Here is a 19,175-nt window from a genome sequence, read left to right on the forward strand (position 1 = left end):
TTTGTATGTGATCTGGTTTTTCCTTTCTGTAAGTTGATTCTTCCCTTTGTCCCCAGTACTCTTCAATTTCAAAATGAGATAACTTTATATTGTCCTATAGCTGTTGTGTTTGTTATTTGGTGGATCATTTGAGTTTGGAAACTAATGTTTTAGGAACTATTCTTCATTTTATTTTTTGTTCTTATTCTCTATTTTCTTGGGTTTTTTGAATCTCCTATTGGGATGTTTTTAAACTCCTATTATTGGGACCTCCTGGACTAGGTCTATTTGAGGTATCTATTTATTTTATCAAATTTTTATTTTCAAAGGGTTTTGTACTTTTATTCTCTGAGTGAGGCTCCTCTTTTTTCTTCTTCATATTCTTTATATCATTTGATATTATAATTTTTCCATTTCATGTGTCGACCAGTTTCTCTTAACTCTCTGAGAATATTAAAGATACCATTTTAAAAGTATTTTTCTTCTGTGCAAGTTCATTTTCTATTTTTAAAAAACTTTTCTTTTAGATTTAGGGGTATATGTGCACGTTTGTTATACAGGTAAATTTTGTGTCATAGGTGTTTGATATACAGTTTATTTTACAACCTAAATAAAAAGCATAGTACCCAATCGAATAGGCAGCTTTTTGATCCTCACCCTCCTTTCTCTCTTTACCATCAAGAAGGCCCTGGTGTCTGGTGTTCCCTTCTTTGTGTCCATGAGTACAAAAAGGTGGGGAATATTTAGGTCCTACTTATAAGTGAGAACATGTGATATTTGTTAAATAGATTTCTGTTCCTGAATTAGTTCATTTAGGGTAATGGCCTCCAGCTCCATGTATGTTGCTGCAAAGGACATGATCTCTCTCTCTCTTTTTTAATGACTGCATAGTATTCCATGGTGTATATGTACCACATTTTCTTTATCCACTCTACCCTTGATGAGCATTTAGGTTGATTCCATATCTTTGCTATTGTGAATAGTGCTGCAGTGACCGTACACGTGCATGTGTATTTATGTTAGAGTGATTTATGTTCCTTTAGGTGTATACCTAATAGTGAGATTCCTGGGTCAAGTGCTAATTCTGTTTGAGTTATTTGAGTAATTGCCAAACTGCTTTCCACAAGGGCTGCAATAATTTACATTCCCACTAGCAGTGTATAAGCATTCCCTTTTCTCTACAACCTCACCAGCATGTTATGTTTTGACCTTTTAATAATAGCCATTTGACTGGTATGAGATGGTATCTCATTGTGGTTTTGATTTGCATTTCTTAATGATCAGTGATGAGCTTTTTAAATATGATTGATTGCTGCATATGTCTTCTTTTGAAATGTGTGTGTTCATGTCCTTTGCCAACTTTTTAATGTTTTTTTTTCTTGTAAATTTGTTTGTTATTTATAAGTGCTACATATTATACCTTTGTCAGATGCATTGTTTGCTGATGTTATACACCTGCTAGAATTTAGCTGTGAATTTGTCTTGTCCTGGGCTTTTTCTGGTTGGTAAGCTTTTTATTATTGATTCTGTTTTGGAACTCATTGTTGGACTATTCAAGGATTTAATTTCTTCCTGGTTCAATCATGGGAGGCAGCATATTTCTAAGAATTTATCATTTTTTTCCTGTTTTTCTAGCTTGTGTGCATAGAAATATTCACCACAGTAGTCTTTAAGGGTGTTTTATATTTCTGTGGGGTCAGAAGGGTCACTTCTGATTGTGTTTATTTGGATCTTCTTTTTTTCTTTATTAGTCTAGCTAACAGTTTATCTTATTAGTTATTCAAAAAAAAAAACCAACTCCTGGATTTGTTGATCTTCTGAATGTTTTTTACTGTCTCAGTTTCCTTCAGTTAAACTCTGATTTTGGTTAGTTCTTGTCTTCTGCTAGCTTTGGGGTTGGTTTGTTCCTGTTTCTCTGGTTCCTCTAGTTGTCATGTTAGATCATTAATCTGAAATAATTCTAACCTTTTGATTTGGGCAGTTGGTGCTGTAAACCTTCCTTTTAACACCACTTTAGCTGTGTCCCAGAGATAGGGATATGTTATATCTTTGTTTTCATTAGTTTCAAATAATTTATCGATTTTTGCCTTAATTTCATTATTTTCCCAAAAGTCATTCATGAACATGTTGTTTATTTTCCATGTAATTGTATGGTTTTGAGTGATTTTCTTAGTATTGATTTTTATTTTTATTTAATCATGGTCCAAGTGTGTGGTTGGTATGATTTTGCTTTTTTGAATTTGCTGAGGGTTGTTTTATGTCTGATCATGTGGTAGATTTTAGAGTATGTGCCATGTGTAGATGAGAAAAATGTATATGCTGCTGTTTTGAAGTAGAGACTTCCATAGATATCCGTTAGGTTTATTTGGTCAACTGTTGAGTTCAGGTCGTGAATATCTTTGTTAGTTTTCTGTTTTGATTGTCTAACACTATCATCTCTCACTTTCGTTGCGTGGTTATCAATTATCTTTGTAGGTCTCTAAGAATTTGCTTTATGAATCCGGGTGCTCTTGTGTTGGGTGCATATATATTTATGATAGTTAGTTCTTAAGGAATTGACCCTTTACCATTATGTAGTACTGTTTTTTTGTGGTTTTTTTTTGGATCTGTGTTGGTTTAATGTCTATTTTGTCTGAAATTATGGTAGTAACCCCTACTTTTTTCTGTTTTCTGTTTGCTTGGTAGATTTTTTTTGTGTGTCATCACGTGTGACCTGGGTCTTTTGAAGGCAGCTTACCATTGGGTCCTGTGTCATTATCCAACTTGCCACTTCTTGCCTTTGAAATGGGGCATTTAACCCATTTACATTCAAACATTTAATATGTGCAAATTTGATCCTGTCATTGTGTTGTTAGCTCATCATTATGTAGATTTGCTTGTGTGATTGCTTTATAGTGTCACTGGTCTGTGTATTTAGGCATGTTTTTGTAGTGGCTGATAATGGTCTTTCCTTTTGGTATTTAGCACTTTCTTCAGGACATCTTATAAGGCAGTTCTGGTGGTAATGAATTCTCTTAGCCTTTACTTGTCTGAAAAGGATCTTATTTCTCCTTTGCTTTTGAAACATAATTAGCTGAATGTAAAATTCTTGGTTTGAAATTCTTTTCTTTAAGAATGCTGAATATAGGCCTCCAATTTATTCTCTCTTATAGGGTTTCTGCTGAAAGGTCAGCTGTTTGTCTGATGGGGTTCCCTTTATAGGTGACCTGCCCTTTCTCTCTAGCTTCCTTGAGTTATTTTCTTTCATTTCGTCCTTGGAGAATCTGATGACTGTGTGTCTTGGTGATAATCTTCTTGTGTAATATTTCACAGGATTTCTCTTCATTTCCTGAATTTGAATGTTGGCCTCTCTATCAAGGTTGGGGAAGTTTTCATGGATGGTATCCTGAAACGTGTTTTCCAAGTGGCTTGCTTTCCCTTTTTCTCTTTCAGGGATGCTGATAAGTCATAGACTTGGTTTCTTTAAATAATCCCATATTTCTCAGACATGTTGTTCATTCTTCATTATTTTTTCTTCATTTTTTTGTCTGAGTTATTTTGGAGGACTGGTCTTCATGCTCTGAGATTCTTACTTCAGCTGATCAATTCTGCTATTAATACTTGCAGTTGTATTCTGAAATTATTGAATTTTTCGGCTCTAGGATATCAGTTATTTCTTAAAAGGGTCATTTCATCTTTTATCTGCTGTATCATTTTATTGTATTCCTTAGAATTTTTGGATTGGATTTCAACTTTCTCCTGAATCTTGATGATCTTCATTCCTGTCCACATTCTGATTCTATTTCTGTCATTTCAGCCATTCAGACTGGTTAAGAACCATTGCTGGGGAACTAGTGCAGTCATTTGGAGGTAAGAAGACTTCTGGCTTTTTGAGTTGCCAGAGTTCTTGCGCTGGTTCTTTCTCATCTTTGTGGGCTGATGTTCCTTCAGTCTTTGAAGTTGCTATTTTTTAGATGTTTTTTTTTGTTTTTGTTTGCTTTTATTTTCTTTGATGTTGTTTGGTGTTTGATTATGCTATAAGGAGGGTTTGATCAACTGGCTTCATTTCTGGTTGATTTTAGGGGGCCAATGCTCAGCTCAACACTCCTGAGCTGTGTCCTTTAACTATGGGGGGGCTGGTTTTGGGCTCCCTGCTTTCTTCTCTGGCTCCTCAGGGCTGGGAACCTACTGCCCTGAAGGGGCTGAAGTGTTCCTGGACCACTGATCACAACACTCTGATAGGCGGTGCCAGCCAAAGAGCTTCGTTGGGTGGAGGAAGTGAGATCTGTGCTCACTTGCACATGCCAGAAACAGCAACAGTGTGATGAGGTGCATGATCATCAGCTAGAGTGGAGCACTGGTGGGCCAGGGGGTTCCAGCCTCCATGCAGGCATTTGCAGGTGGCAGTAGTAGTGGGTGGGGTGGGGCACTGGCAGGTGTGGGGGATGTTGGTCTCCATGTGTGCATTCACACTGGAGGCAATGGCAGCATAGGGCAGGGAGTGGAGCTGCTGCTCTTCATTTGTGTACTAGCACTAGCAGTGGTGGTATAGTGGTGTGAATGGGGGCAGGTTGCACTCATGCTGGTAGCAGTGGCACAGTGGGTTGTAGATATGTGCCAGCAGGGAAGGGCACGCAAGGTTTGCTGGCACACACACACTGGCAAAATGATGAGATGGTGGCCTTGGATGAATGCACGCCGGCAAAGCAGCACAGAGGATGCTGCAGTGGTGGGAGGGTGCAGGTGGGCTGACGCGCCTTGGCAGGGGCCTCTGTGCTGGAGCTCTTTGATTGTCAGGCACAGTCTGCAGGCACAGGAGCTATTATGCATGTCCCTGAGAGACCCCAGTTGGGCAACTATGGCTGCACTGGCTACCCTGGGGCCCCAGGAGAGGCCAGCAGGCAGGTGTTACTCAGATCATACTGGCCCTGCTCTGTTCAGGTCTGACAATTCCCCTAAGGGTAAAGTTTCCTAAGGGAGCATGGGAAACCTTGGAGGATGGACATTCCTGGTCACACTCCACTGCAGACATTGCTGCACCAAACCCTCTGTGCTCCACACTGGCTGGAGTCCTGCCCCTACTACCTCTCCAAGCAACTATCCCTTCCAGCTTAGGTTTCTGTGGGAGACGTGTGGTCTCCTGCTGCCAGGATTCTATAAGTCCATGGTGAAAGTAGGTCATTCCTTGCCTGCTCGACTCACTGCTACCCCAGGAGTCACTGAGGGCCAAGAGCTAGTCCTGGTGTATGATAGCTCCATACAGGGTTTCCAGCTTCCTCCCGCTTAAGCCCAGTATCTGTGTCCTCCCTCTATCCATTTGCAATGCCTTTTTTTTGTTGTTGTTTTTTTGAAGATCTGCTTAGAGTGTGCCAGTCTTCCTGATGTCCTGGTCCCTTAGTGGCAGATAATCCTCCTGGCTGTGTCTACTCAGCTATCTTGCCTGGAGAATCCTGTTTGTTTTGATCTTTGGCTTTTGTATTAGAAAGATTGCTTTATTTTCTGATTACTTTTACCTTTCCATTTACTATTAAAAGTGAGAAACATAAAAGCTACCTGGAAGTGCTAAGCTCATGCATAAAGCTTATTGGCTTCAAGATTCCATGTGGGGGAACTGGGTAAACTGTTTCTTGGGAATGATGAGTCAGTGCTGTCTATAGACCTATGGGAGAGGTGCTTCAGCTTTAGATGTCCTGGATATGTTCCGTTTCTGGCTTTGCCCTGCTTCATGGCATGATGTGTCTAAAGTGCTAAGGAAAAGCTCCTCACAATTAATAGCTAAGTATTTCTCAATCAAAGGCAGTTACTCTTACTTTGCTCCTTGAAGAACAAGCAAAGTTGTTGATTTCATACCTATGGTAGAGATTAATGACATGTCTTTGAAAACTTCTTTTTAGCTATTCCTCTTCATTCCATCTCTTGAATATACAGTCTCTAATTGTAGTTTAAAATGTCTGCTACCAAGTACACTTAGTTTATACTTGGATAAGACTAACTCCAAGGACTGATAATAGAAAGAAATCAGAGGTGTTCATGGACTACAATGCAGCCATAGAAAATGATGAGTTCATGTCCTTTGTAAGGACATGGATGAATCTGGAAACCATCATTCTCAGCAAACTGACACAAGAACAGAAAATCAAACACCTCATGTTCTCACTCATAGGCGGGTGTTGAACAATAAGAACACATGGACACAGGGAGGGGAGCATCACACACTGAGGTCTGTGGGGTGCTAGGGGAGAGACAGCAGTGGGTGGGAAGGTTGGGGAGGGATAACATGGGAAAAAGTGCCAGATATAGGTGATGAGGGGATAGGGGCAGCAAACCACCTTGCCATGTATGTACCTGTGCAACAATCCTGCATGATCTGCACATGTACCTCAGAACCTAAAGTACAGTAAAAAGATTTAAAAATAGAACTATGATATAAAAAAAAATCAGAGGTGTTGATGAGATTCCTGCATATATATAAAATATATATCCTAAAATAAATGGATAAACATTGATTAAAATTGATTTTTCCATTTTTGCACATATGAAATTAAGAGGAAATATCATTAAGCAAGATTCCAGTGTGGACGCTCATGTTAATTATAGCTATATTCCATTTACAGATTTATTATCTAGTCAAAATTCTAACTTTTCCTCATCATTCCTCAAATATTAGAAATTCTTATTCTGCTCTTATCTTTGTGGGTCAATTTATTTCAGTCTTTATAATATGTCTAGCTGAAGATGAATTACTCTAATCACTATTTTTAGGGGATCTCCTTATTGAATTTTCCTCCCATTTCCTGCAAAGATGCATGATTGCCATGCTGAAAGCTTTCATCTTTTAAAAGAAGGGGAAAATATTCTCTTAGAATGATTATTACTCTCCCTCATAGGGTTCTTTATCCTCTACTGACTGTCTCTTGCTTACCTTGCTTCTTGTCTACCCTGGAAAGGTGACTTGCACCTGAAAAATTGATTTTCTCTTTTGCATCCAAACAGTTGTTAAGCCCATCTTCCTCCCTCTTTTTATGGCCATTAGTCGAATATCTACCATTTCTCTACTAGGCATTGGGGAAATGAAGGTAAACAATCCACTCTCACTGACAGGCTTCCATAGTTCCACAAAATAATGGATGCCTTAAAGATTTCTGTATGCAGGACTTTAGAAGCATAAAAGAATGGGGTGGTGAGATTGATTAGGTCTCCCTAGCGGAAAGCCATCTAGGGGGTAACAATGAGATACAAACTCTTTCTTTTTCTCTATACTACCTTTGCTCCTCTAGCTAAAACATCAAGTGAGGAGTCATGTCCTTCGGAGAGCCTAAAATCTACCTCCCAGACAAGAATTAGCTCCTCTTTCCTATAGTTTTCAAAGGACTAAGTTTATACATTTAATATGGCCCATGTTATACTTATTATTTTTTTGTTTATATATATGCCTTCTCTACTACTTGGAGATTCTTCAAAAAATTTTGTGCATTTAAAATGTATCTTATTCTGTGTATTATGCTTTTTTAAGGTCCTATTACTTTGTATTTCCAGACACATTTATTGATAACTTTAAATATACACTCAATGGGTGAATGATTGTATAAAATTCTTAGAGAACAGCACTGTCATATTATTTGCTTGCTAGTTTCCAGTTGGTTAATTCAAAGTTTTGAAAGTTTTATGTTAAATCATGGATTTAATAGTGTAACTATACTTATAAAATTAAAAATTCATAGATACTTTTTTTTAAGTTTTGGGAAGAAGACTATTTTTCAGTATTTCAGGACTCTTGTGATTATATCTGAAATAGGTTCTATACACTAAAGCCACTATCTGTGTTTGACACCTTATAAAATACCCTACTTAGGATTCGTACAAAATACAATATTTATAAAAATATACATATAAATATTTGTAAAATATTTATTGAAAAGGGCAAAATTTTATAGCATGATTACCACAGGTGATTACCACAATTTTATAGTTATGTACCTTATAAAATATCTTACTTAAGTCTTATTATTTCCTGAGGTCTGCTATTACCATACTTACACTGGCCATCTTTAAAATTAGTTGGATTTTTAAGCTTTGCCTTTTCTAGAAGCTGTTTGTTCTTTTTTTATTAATTTCTTTCTAAAATTTTATGCCTTTAGTTCTAGTGTTGGCCACCAGGTAGCAACAGTGCTTTGAGTAGCTCATCTCATAAATAGGAAACTATCGTAGACTGACAAAAAAATGAAGTTCTCTGCATTCAGGAAGGAAGGGAATAAGTGTCCAGAATCCTCAATTTTTAATTCCTCCCTGTCACTGTGTCCTCATGTTGTCTATTGCAAATGCAAGCATAAATTATCAACTGGCCATGAGCAGCCTCCCTGTTCTGCCAATCCATTGTTACTGTGACAGTTCAGTTCATCTCAGGGCCACTGAAATACAGTGAGATGAGGGGCAGCTGGCAAGGGGCAGCATGGATCATGCTAGGAAAGTGTATGACAACTGAAAGCAAGAAGAGTGAAATCATTAAAAAAGTATAGGGAGAAAGTACATCCTTTTTATGAACATATCTAGAAAACACATAATATTTATGAGATTGCTTTTTAACCATGAGAAGCACATTTATGCTGATATAGAAAAATCAAATATGTTACTTTAGATTTTTCTTCTTCCTTCACCCTTAGCGATACCTCTGGGTATTCTAGTTGTGCGTGGAGACTGTGATTTGGAGACGTGCCGAATGTACATAGACCGCCTACAGGAGGTGAGTTTATTTAGTTAATTTCTTACTCTCCTCAACTTTCCATTTTTTTAAACAATTACCAGCCATATGTATTTGCTTCTGAAATGACGCGTTTGGAGAGGAAATTGAAATGTAGTGGCTTTGTCCTATAAGCACACACGGTATGTCACCCTCTCCCACCGTCTCTGCTGTTTCACTCCTCAGATGGTTGAAATGGGAAAGCATTGATTGGGTTAGCTACAGGGTGCTGTTGCCCTGTTATGTTCCATAACTATAACTTGGAACTTGTCGTCTTGCCAGACTACGTACCTGTATTTTTTGAACCATTCAGAATTTGAGCAAACACTGATAAATAATGAAAGAAAACAGTGATATTTAATGTTTTCTGTCTGACACTTAAGTCAGAGACAGCTAGACTTTGTAAACAAAAAAAGTAAAACTTCTGTGGGAAAGAAAAATCCTCTGCATTTCATGGAAATTTGTCAGAACACAGAATAATCTATATATATTTTTTCTCAGTCTGGTCCTGCTGTAGAGAAACAAAAAGGCAGTGACCCCAAATATGGCACTCCTATGAATTTGAACTGCACCAGCAAGGCCAGGGGACCAAAACTCATCATTACAATTGTTGTTGGTCATTTTTGCAAAATTTTGAGGGGGAATAGTAGCTATTCCCACTCCACAAATTGCAAAAAGCACAAATAACGATTTCTTTATCATTGTTTCTTGATGAAAGATGTATATTAGAGTCACTTTTCTTGGGTGGGACCTAGACATTTTTTAAAAATTTTTATTTATTTATTTATTTATTTATTTATTTCTGAGACAGAGTCTTGCACTGTCGCCTGGGCTGGAGTGCAGTGGCGTGATCTTGGCTCACTGCAACCTCTGCCTCCCAGGTTCAAGCGATTCTCCTGCCCCAGCGTCCCAAGTAGCTGGAATTACAGACCACCACCACTATACCTGGCTATTTTTTGTCTTTTTAATAGAGAGAGGGTTTCACTATATTGGCCAGGTTGGTCTCAAATGCCTGACCTTGTGATCTACCCACCTCGGCCTCCCAAAGTGCTGGGATTACAGGCAAGAGCCACTGGTGATCTGATACCCCTTGATGAAAGCAACTCTGTCCCAGACATGTTATATATAAGTAAATACTATAAATAAAGTAGATACATAGTGTTTCAAATTCCTCCAAGTTGTAACCACTTAGCCCTTAATATTTGTTTCTGTTTCTCTTGGTAGAAATAAATTCAGGTGGGAGGCACACAGGTGATATGAAAAATTGCTGATTTTGAGGAACAGATGACAAATTTTGAATACTGATATGAATGAGTAAAAGAGAGTCAACAAATTTTGTACTTATGGCTTTATTAAGCTATTTTGACTGAGGATAGCTGCTTAAACAAGTTAAAATGTATGAAGTTTTAGCATGTGACTCAGGTCCAATTCTATTAATATATTCCCAAACTTCTAGTATCTCATTTCTCAGAATAATGTTTGTATTTGACTGTGGAATCTCACTCTGGAAACTGTAATGAAACAAGTGAATCATAATTGGTACCAAAACTTTATACTTTTTAAAAAAAATTTAATACTTGCAGAGCTTTGTTAACAATACTTCACAGTAGAATAATATTAATACATGATTGCTGAATTGACTTTGTTGAAAACCAACTTAACTAATTTAATAGTATGTTTATTGCACCAATATTCAACGAAAAGTAGGATTCTGAAAAAAGAGGCAACTCAACAAATAAAGAGGAAATGTTTTAAAACTAATAAAGAAGAAGTTGATGAAACCCTGTGGGAATCAGGTGTAAGGACAAAGGTACCAGGATTGCTGGCATCTGTAAATAGAATCACTACACTCATTAGCAAGGGAGCCTGGGAGACATGACAGTGGTGACAACTTCGTTATAAAACTCTATAAAAGGAGTCAGGCTTTCACAATCCTCCAGTAAAACCTCATTAATTTCAACCCTGTTAATTTGCACTTCGTGATAATGTGGAAGTGGTTGATTTTTTCTTTGTAGCCTATGAAAACCCCTGTTTGCTATGTAACTTATTGATGTAAACAGTTACCATGACAGTATGTATCTGGTCTAAGAGAAAGAAAAGGTTTCTAAATGTTTAAAGGGATTTCAGAAGCCTTCTTTGCTGAAAGTTCATATGTAAATAAAATATAATCCCCATTTATTAGAACAAAATTGACTATCCTTTCCTTTTGGTCTCCTCCATAGGAGACTGAAATAATAAATTATCACTTACCTCTAAACACTACTTAAGATTTATAGGTTTCAATAGCTTAATGACCTTCTCTCCATCCAGCTGGGTTTGCTTTCATTATTTCTGGCATTGCCTTCTTTATTTAACCTTTATGAATTCGGGTGTGTTAGATACTTCCAGATGAGAATAATAATATGAAGTTGGGAGTTAAGTTGAGATGAAGTTGTGGGGCAACTTGTTGAAACTAATTTTAAGGTATGGGGTTTTTTTTTGTTTATTTTTTCCATTTTCTCATTAGGACCTACAGTCAGTTTCTTCTGGCTCCCAGAGAGTTCATTACCAGGTAAGAAATAATTGACTTTCCTTGTTTCTTACCTTCTGGCCAAATGAAGTCTATTTTTCAATTAATGTCTTATTTTGATTTAGAGTTCCCATCTTCCCTAGGGATAGGAGTTCATTCTAAGAACCTAGTGGAAATGGTATTCTGATTGGTTTACGTTTTCCTGATTTTAGACCAGGCTTATCTAACACAAATTTAGACTGTGGATTTTCTCCTAGATCATTTAGAAAAGATTATAAAATTGAGTGCTTTCAGTAACAAATACCAGAAAACTCAGCAGCAGCTAGCTTAGCAGGGAAAGGGTCTCTTGGTTCACGAAAACAAAAAGTCCAGATCAAGGTGGATTTCTCATCCCATTTGGTCACAGCTCACACTCCACTTTCCTGCTGGTCTTTCTGCTTTGTTCTCCTCTTCCTGTCCATTTTACCTCTGGGCTAGATGATTTTGTGGTCCAGGATGGCTGCCACTAGCAACCAGGGCTGTATTTGTTTTTCTCTTCACCTCCAGAAAAGGGATTCCCTGCTTCCCATAACCATCAAGCAGAAGTTTAAAAATACAATCGGAGTGGTTCATCCTGGTCTTTTGGGTGATCCAAAGCCCAGTCTGCCTTTCTCTATGGCTCATGTAAAGTCCGTGGGAGAATACTCAGTTATTCTTTGTCGCAGCAGACTTTGGGGGTGCCGCTTCTTTCTAGCTTCCTCATCCCACTTGTGATGCACAGACCTCTTCAGCCATCCTCTTGCCCAATAAATGGTTCAGACATGATGTAGATCCTAGTACACAGTATTACTTCAAACTACAAGGAGCCTAAACAAAGCTCTCTGACTGGTCTCATTAAAGCCCTTTTATCTGAGAGCCTCCTTACCCTGCCTTGTTAGGAGGAAAGGTATGTGGGAATCACAGCATGCCAACAACTCTCTCCAAGTAAGTCCCTTCAAACCCTTTATACTTCCATGTGGGGAGAAATTTAACTACGTCTAAATTTATAAATGTGTAAATCCTGGTTTAGCACTTTACTTTGGATTTTGGTGTCTATCTTCCTATGCCTAAAATATCCAATTTAACATCCTTTAGCCTAAATAGAAAATAATTTAAAGAGCAACCTATACCTTGTAGCCTTCTAGGTAGCTTTCTTCTCCCCGCCAATGATACCATCGACCCTTGGCTGAAGCAGCTTTTTTATCTTCAGCCTTAATGACAGGAATTGCCTTTGTGTTCTTATTTGTTTGTGTGTTTATTTCTCAAACAATACATCCCATGCTTCCAGAGTTCTTTCTTCCATCTGCCTGGCCTTGAAAGGAAGAGAAGTCACTTGGGATATGTTTACATTAACAACAAAACAAAACAAAATGAACTTCTTCTAGACTGTTTTTGCCAACCATTAGAAGACAAATTTCCACCTTATTTTTTAGGTAGAGCACAACTCAACTTTCATCAGCGTGACTATTTCCATATTTACCCAGAGCCACTATCTAGGTATAAATTTTATTTTTAAAAGCATAGTGCTTTCACAATAGCAAAGACATGGAATCAACCCAAATGCCCATCAACGATAGACAGACAGGATAAAGAAAATGTGGTACCTATATACCATGGAATACTATGCAGCCATTAAAAAGGAATGAGATCATGTCCTTTGCACTAACTAGATGGAGCTGGAAGCCATTATCCTCAGCAAACTAATGCAGGAACCGACAACCAAACACCATGTGTTCTCACTTATAAGTAGTAGCTAAACAATGAGAACACATGGACACAGAGAGGGGAACAACACACACTGGTGCCTGTCAGTGGGTGGGGTGGGAAGGCAGTGGAAGGAGGGAGAGCATTAGGAAAAATAGCTAATACATGGTGGGCTTAATACCTAGGTGATGGGTGATAGGTGGAACAGACCACCATGGCATGCACATTTGTAACAAACCTCCACATCCTCTGCATGTACCCCAGAACTTAAAATAAAAATAGGGGAGCACTACACACTGGTGTCAGTTGGGGGGAAATAGGGAAGGGACAGTGGGGGGTGGGGAGCTGGGAAGAGGGAGAGAGCAAGGGGAGAGATGCCAGATGCAGGTGATGGGGAGGAAGGCAGCAAATCACACTGCCACATGTGTACCTATGCAACAATCTTGCGTGTTCTTCACATGTACCCCAAAACCTAAAATGCAATAAAATAAATGGGGAAGAAAAAATAAAAAAATAAATAAATAAAAATTTTAAAAAAGCATAGGGCTTTTAAAGGTAAGAGGTGATCTCTAACAATTGGCAGTATTAGTTATAAGACTGAGTATATATGTTTTTTTAAGGGTTTATATTTTTTATTCCGGGACATTTTTAACCTTTACAATTGTATCAAAATATGTTAGATTTATCCTAGCTAGGTTAATGAAATCACATTTACTTATTATTCCTGGCTTAGGCAATGTAGTCATTTTGGTGTGAGAGTTTGAATTGTGGGCATTTTGTACCATATTTTTTATGCAATATCTGTAAATATCCCTGGAGACCAATGGATGGATAAGAGAGTACAATATGATTGAGTTATTTATTTCATGTATTGTTTGGTAATAAAACACTCAGAAGGATTAATGATATTTTTCTGATGATGTCAAAATATTGCTGCATTTTTTTTCTGTTTACTTACAGTCAAGTCAAATCTTGGTATCAAAACTGCTGCATTATAAATGTCACATCAAAAGGTTTTGTGCATTGAACATCTATCATGGATGAGTGTCAGGCGTGTCACCTTTTCCCATATCCTTCCTTAGGACAATGAAGGAGGGAGCTGAGTGATAAAAAGCAGTCGCCTTTGAGCATTAAGGAATGGTTGAAACAAAAATGATGCAAGAAGCCCAGAATTTGCTCATTAAGCAGGAAAGAGAAAGATACTGTGTTAGAATTAACATGGCCAGAGCACAGGGAGAAGGCAATGAGGAATTTCCTGAGCAGGGCAAGGAGAGCTGATTGAAGGAAGAAGCTGGGAGAGATAAACTTTCATGTTTGGCTAAGCTCATCAAAGGAAGAATGAGTTGGAGGCACAAGAAATAGAGTTCTGTGTTAGCCATATTAATTTTGATATGCCTATTAGATCCAAGAGGGTTGGTGAGTAGGCAGTTGGGTAGATGAATATTAAACCTGGTTAAAAAATTCAGTCCCAGAGATAGAAATTTTGGAGTTGTCAGCAAATAGATGGATGGTGCTTAAAACTACAAGGCCGGTAGAGATCTCTTAGGGAGGAGTTCAGTTAAAGAGGAGGGCCCAATGTTGTATCTGTATTTATTCATGAGTCAAGAAGAGCACAGGTGCAAGAGAGCAATTGGTCAAGAAGAATCATGGAAACTGAGATGAACAGCAGGGAGGCTGGAAATCAAGTAGAAGGTGGTATTACTTAAGCCAAGAGTGAAATGTGTTTCAGAGAGGAAGGAGTAATGGAATGTGTCAAATGCCAGTGAGAGGCTGAAAAGGCATAGATTGATTTCTGTATTTTTTCTAGGGGTGTATACTATAAAAGACATGTGATATAGGTGCTGTTAATTTTTATGGAGAAAGTGACTGGCAGGAAATTTAATACTAAATCTTTCACTTCTTAGTGCAGAAACTGATTACATCAGAATTCTCTAGTTTGTCCCAGGGAGAGTAGGGAGTTTTATAGGTGAAAAAGTTCTAAGAAACATGAACAACTAGATGTCTTAAATGCCTTTTAATGAAATTTCTTGTCTATGAGATGGCATTAAATATACTTGGAGAGTTAACTGTGAAGAGAATAAATAAATACGAGTATGTTTAAAAACTTGAGAAATTCCTGTCAGCTCACTAATTTGCAGCTAGGATTTTAGCTGACTGTTTTCTAAGACCAGAAAAAACTCAAGAGAAAAGCAACATTTAGAAAGGTGTACATGTGCCCAAGATGTCTTATTAGTGAGCCATATGGCAGCTTCTCGCCACTTAAGCATTTCATTGGTTTGGTTTCTTCCTTTTCCAAATTCATAGTGAATTGCCAACAAAGCACTGAAGCTCAAAAATGACACCTCATATTAACCTAACAAGGCATTATGGGTTATACAAGAATGTGTTAGATATTTATAGCTTGTTGAAAATTCCTGCCTACACCATCTCTGAGGTTAAAATACAAAGGCCCCTCCATCCTAATAGCATCGATGTAACCATAACTAACACATTTTACAAGTAAAATGCATTGCACATGCAGATTCAGGATATTCTTGAGATTGGCAAATGAACAAGAATTCACATAAGAATTGGACCCTGCTTGCTAATTTGATAAAGATGGTTTATGAGGCCACCTACTTTGAGATGATTCCATCTCTGCTTTTTCCCTTGAAATCATGATATCCTTTCTTAACCCCAAATCACAAGGGTACTAAGGAATAGAGGCAGATGCGCCCATTCTAGTGATTTTTGGAAGATTTTGCTCCCTGTGGGGGACATTTGGCAATGTCTGAAGACTTTGAAATATATTGGATAAAGGCCAAGGAGGCTGCTAAATGTCTTGTCATGCACAGAGAAGCCTCCTACCACAAAGAATTATCCAGCTCCAAATGTCAATAGTGTAGAACTTGTGGAACCCCGAGTCACTCTGATGGTTCTCAGTATATAAATGAGAACCCCAGATAGATATAAGACCTAGATGAGGAAAGGGAAAGGGGAAAGAAAGAAGAGGAGCAAAAGAGAAAGTAAGGATGAAAAATAGAAGGAGGCATTTATAGATGTGGTAGGGTAGAATAAAGAGAGAAACAGGAGCAAATAGAGGATTTTTTGTAGACACCCTGGGTTGGTTTTCTTGTTTCCCCAGGGTATTGCTCTATGGGGCACTAAATGGTAGGAATTATAACTTGAGATGTTAGTGAATACCGTAGGATTCACCTGTAGGTGCAAAAATGGATTCAGTCAAGTGACGCCTTTCTCTAAGAATTAATTTACTTAAAAATGGTACCAGAGATAACATTATTGAAAAGCCTTTTGATTCTTCAGGGTGGTACAAACATCTTTCACCTTCATAAGAAAATAATAATTAAAAAAAAAAACCTCTTGGTCAGATCAGAGTCTACGTCACCTGTTCCTTCTCTGATCTCTTTTGTTCCTACATGCCTCCTCTTCCAGAGGAGCAGTCTGCGTTGTATTCCATTAAAGTTGTGTCTAGTTCTAGGCAAACAGCATTGTCCTACAAATATTTTATTCATTCCTTTTCTCTTTATTCTGGCTGCCCTTATTCACCTTTCTCCTTTCTCTGAAATCTTTCTCCTCCATTTGTTTTCTGGAGTCTAGAAGAGTCCTTCAATAGATAGAGTGGAACAAGGTTTAGAGAGTTTTCCTGGGAACTGATTTATCTTGTCTTAGAGAAGGACAGGGCCAGCTAGAAACTTGGAGAATGCAGTTCCTTTGGTCTAGACTTAAGCTGTCAGAAATGGGTCAAATGAATTAAATAAGACTTGCTTAGAGTCAGGTCTGTTGTCTGTTATGACTGAAGGCAGTACTGGAGTTGTCATTATTGCTAACGGAGAACTTTCTCACACAAAGAGACTCTTGAAAATGTTAGAATATTGCTTATTTCTATCTTCTACCACACTGTCACTATTTCTTCATCTTCCAAATCTTGGTTGAAGAATAGCCATGCCATTTCTATATTCCTCTACTGTAGGAGTCATGGGTGGCAAAGTAGGTTCAAAGTGATGAGGTTTTGAAATATTAAACAGTAGCAAGTCTATTTACGACTGTAGTTAGACAGAGACATATACATACATATTTGTATGCAACATTATGTTAAAAATGGGTCATTTGTGGGAGATGTTGGGGCTGACAGATGCAAATTTGAAAGGGTAAACAAGAAAAATTTAAAAGTAAGCTGATTATTGCTTGGTCATTGTTAAATGAGGCAGGGATCCCCAAGCCATAGAACTTCTGTTTTGTTTCCATTGTCTTTTCTCAATTTTATGAAAGAAAAAGAATTTCATTCATAATGAAGGCATAGTTCAACACTAGGTGGATATTACTTAATCGGTGAACTTACTGGAGTGTGTGATGGGGCCACTGTGCCTTCATTAAATTATGTGTGCATCGGCTATGAGCAATTGCATGTAAGTTAAGGGTAAGTTTGGCATGTGCATGTCTAATAGTGGTTTAGATGATTTTCTCATCAATTTTATATAATTTGTGCCAGTTGGCTTTCAGAAATATATATATGAGGAATGTCAGTTTTGTGTTTGTGCATGTGCCTGTATTTTTAGCACGAGAAACAGACTTTCCATTAACATATATCAAAAGAGAAGATTCACATATCAGGGATTTTTGAAATGAGCAGTTTTTGCTAATATTCATTTAAAGAGCATATAATTTTAGAAGATTATTATATTTAAAATAGAAACTAGCATGGTATATCTAAGGTTATGTTATTTGGCCTGCATTACAGAGCAATGACAGTTGCATTCATCTAAATCACACCATTTATATGAAGAAAAATAACAGATCCCAAAATGAGCAAGTCAAGTATCTTATCTCTTTGATGAATCATTGATTTGATCATGCAATTTGAGAGGACTGGGGAGACTAGAGGCCCTAAATTACCATTGAAAGTTGTAGATGTGATGATTAGAGGCACAGTTCAGGTAATTATGTGACTGTCTTCTGAAATATAGCTGCATTCATACAATCACATTTCTTAAGTATCTACTGTCAGAAGCTTTTGAAAGGTGCATATTTTTAAGACTGTATTCTTTTTTTCTGTTGGAAAACAGGTCACTGTTCACTTATTTAATATGCAGCATTCACAAATCAAACATGCTCTGACCATCCATTCGTGCTCTTGTTTAGTGATGAGAACATTGCCAGGTCCAACCTTGAGCTTCTATGAAGCTAAGGTTTGCCCTGGAACCAATATTCACCCCCTCTTCAAGGAGCTGTTTTGTTTTTCTTACTTCCTGTTTTCTTTCAAGTCTGATTCATGGTCCACATTGCACTGCTGTCCACCCTCCTGCAGAGACCAGAGGATGCCCCTGAATCCAGGGTAGCCTTCATGCCAGGGCTGCCCACTCTACCGGTCTGCCAGGCCCTCTGAGAACAGTGAAGGTGTTTACCTGATGTGAGCTGTATGGATTAGTAATGAGACTTACTTTAAACAAAAATTAGTGAAAACTCAGTATTACTTGTCTACTAACATCACTACCATTTGCATTCCTATTATTATTTTTTTAGTCCAAGAGAAAGGTGTGTAGATAGACATGAGGCAGGAATTATTTGTATCCTGTGTACTTAAGAACCTATTCATCTGTGTGGTCATCACTGGTTAAGAATGTGCGAGCATAAAAAATTTACAGACCATTGCTGTAAATTATGAATTCCGTCTGATATTCTGCTTTTCTTTATTCCTGCTCCATTTTTAACCCATATGATATGCATTTCTCTCTGATATCAAGGTCCTCCTGGTATATCTCTTGGCTTTCATAAGCTATGTGTGTTGTGCAGTCTGCCAGGTTTTATAATCTTGGTTTACCTTAGTTTCGAGATTGTACATAATTCTAGACTTCTGCTTGGTTTTTAACTCTCCACCCAATGTAGACCTTTATGGTATGCATTTTTGATTAACTGAGATTGGGAGTTTGAGACCAGCCTGACCAACATGGTGAAGCCCTATCTCTACTAAAAATATAAAATTAGCTGGGTGTGGTGGTGCATGCCTGTAACTCCAGCTACTCAGGAGGCTGAAGCAGGAGAATCGCATGAACCTGGGAGGTGGAGGTTGCAGAGAGCGGAAACTGGGCCATTGCACTCCAGCCTGGGCAAAAGTGTGAAACTCCGTCTCAAAAAAAATAAATAAAATAAAAAATAAGTAAAAATTACCACTCTATTCCATGGTATCTATTTAACCCTGTTTCTATGGATAGACATTTTTAGGTTATGTAGTATCCTTGTCCTTGTTTGCAA

At 37.9% G+C, this 19,175-nt stretch overlaps 1 protein-coding gene across 13 annotated transcripts in view; it reads left to right on the forward strand.

Annotated features, from left to right (window-relative positions):
* The window catches only part of DGKI (diacylglycerol kinase iota), a 445,403-nt gene that overhangs the window by 344,637 nt on the left and 81,591 nt on the right, over nt 1-19,175 (forward strand). For 11 of the 13 annotated variants that reach the window (XM_032275881.1, XM_032275878.1, XM_032275879.1 and 8 more), the window contains 2 exons: nt 8,619-8,698; nt 11,202-11,246. In XM_032275881.1, coding sequence (XP_032131772.1) covers nt 8,619-8,698; nt 11,202-11,246 — 125 coding nt within the window. The remainder of the gene's footprint in view (nt 1-8,618; nt 8,699-11,201; nt 11,247-19,175) is intronic. The other 2 variants (XM_032275882.1, XM_032275889.1) reach the window with 1 other exon arrangement.

Source organism: Sapajus apella, unplaced genomic scaffold (assembly GCF_009761245.1).
Source record: "Sapajus apella isolate SASKATOON/1434 unplaced genomic scaffold, GSC_monkey_1.0 scaffold7, whole genome shotgun sequence".
In the NCBI taxonomy this organism is placed as follows: Eukaryota; Metazoa; Chordata; class Mammalia; order Primates; family Cebidae; genus Sapajus; species Sapajus apella.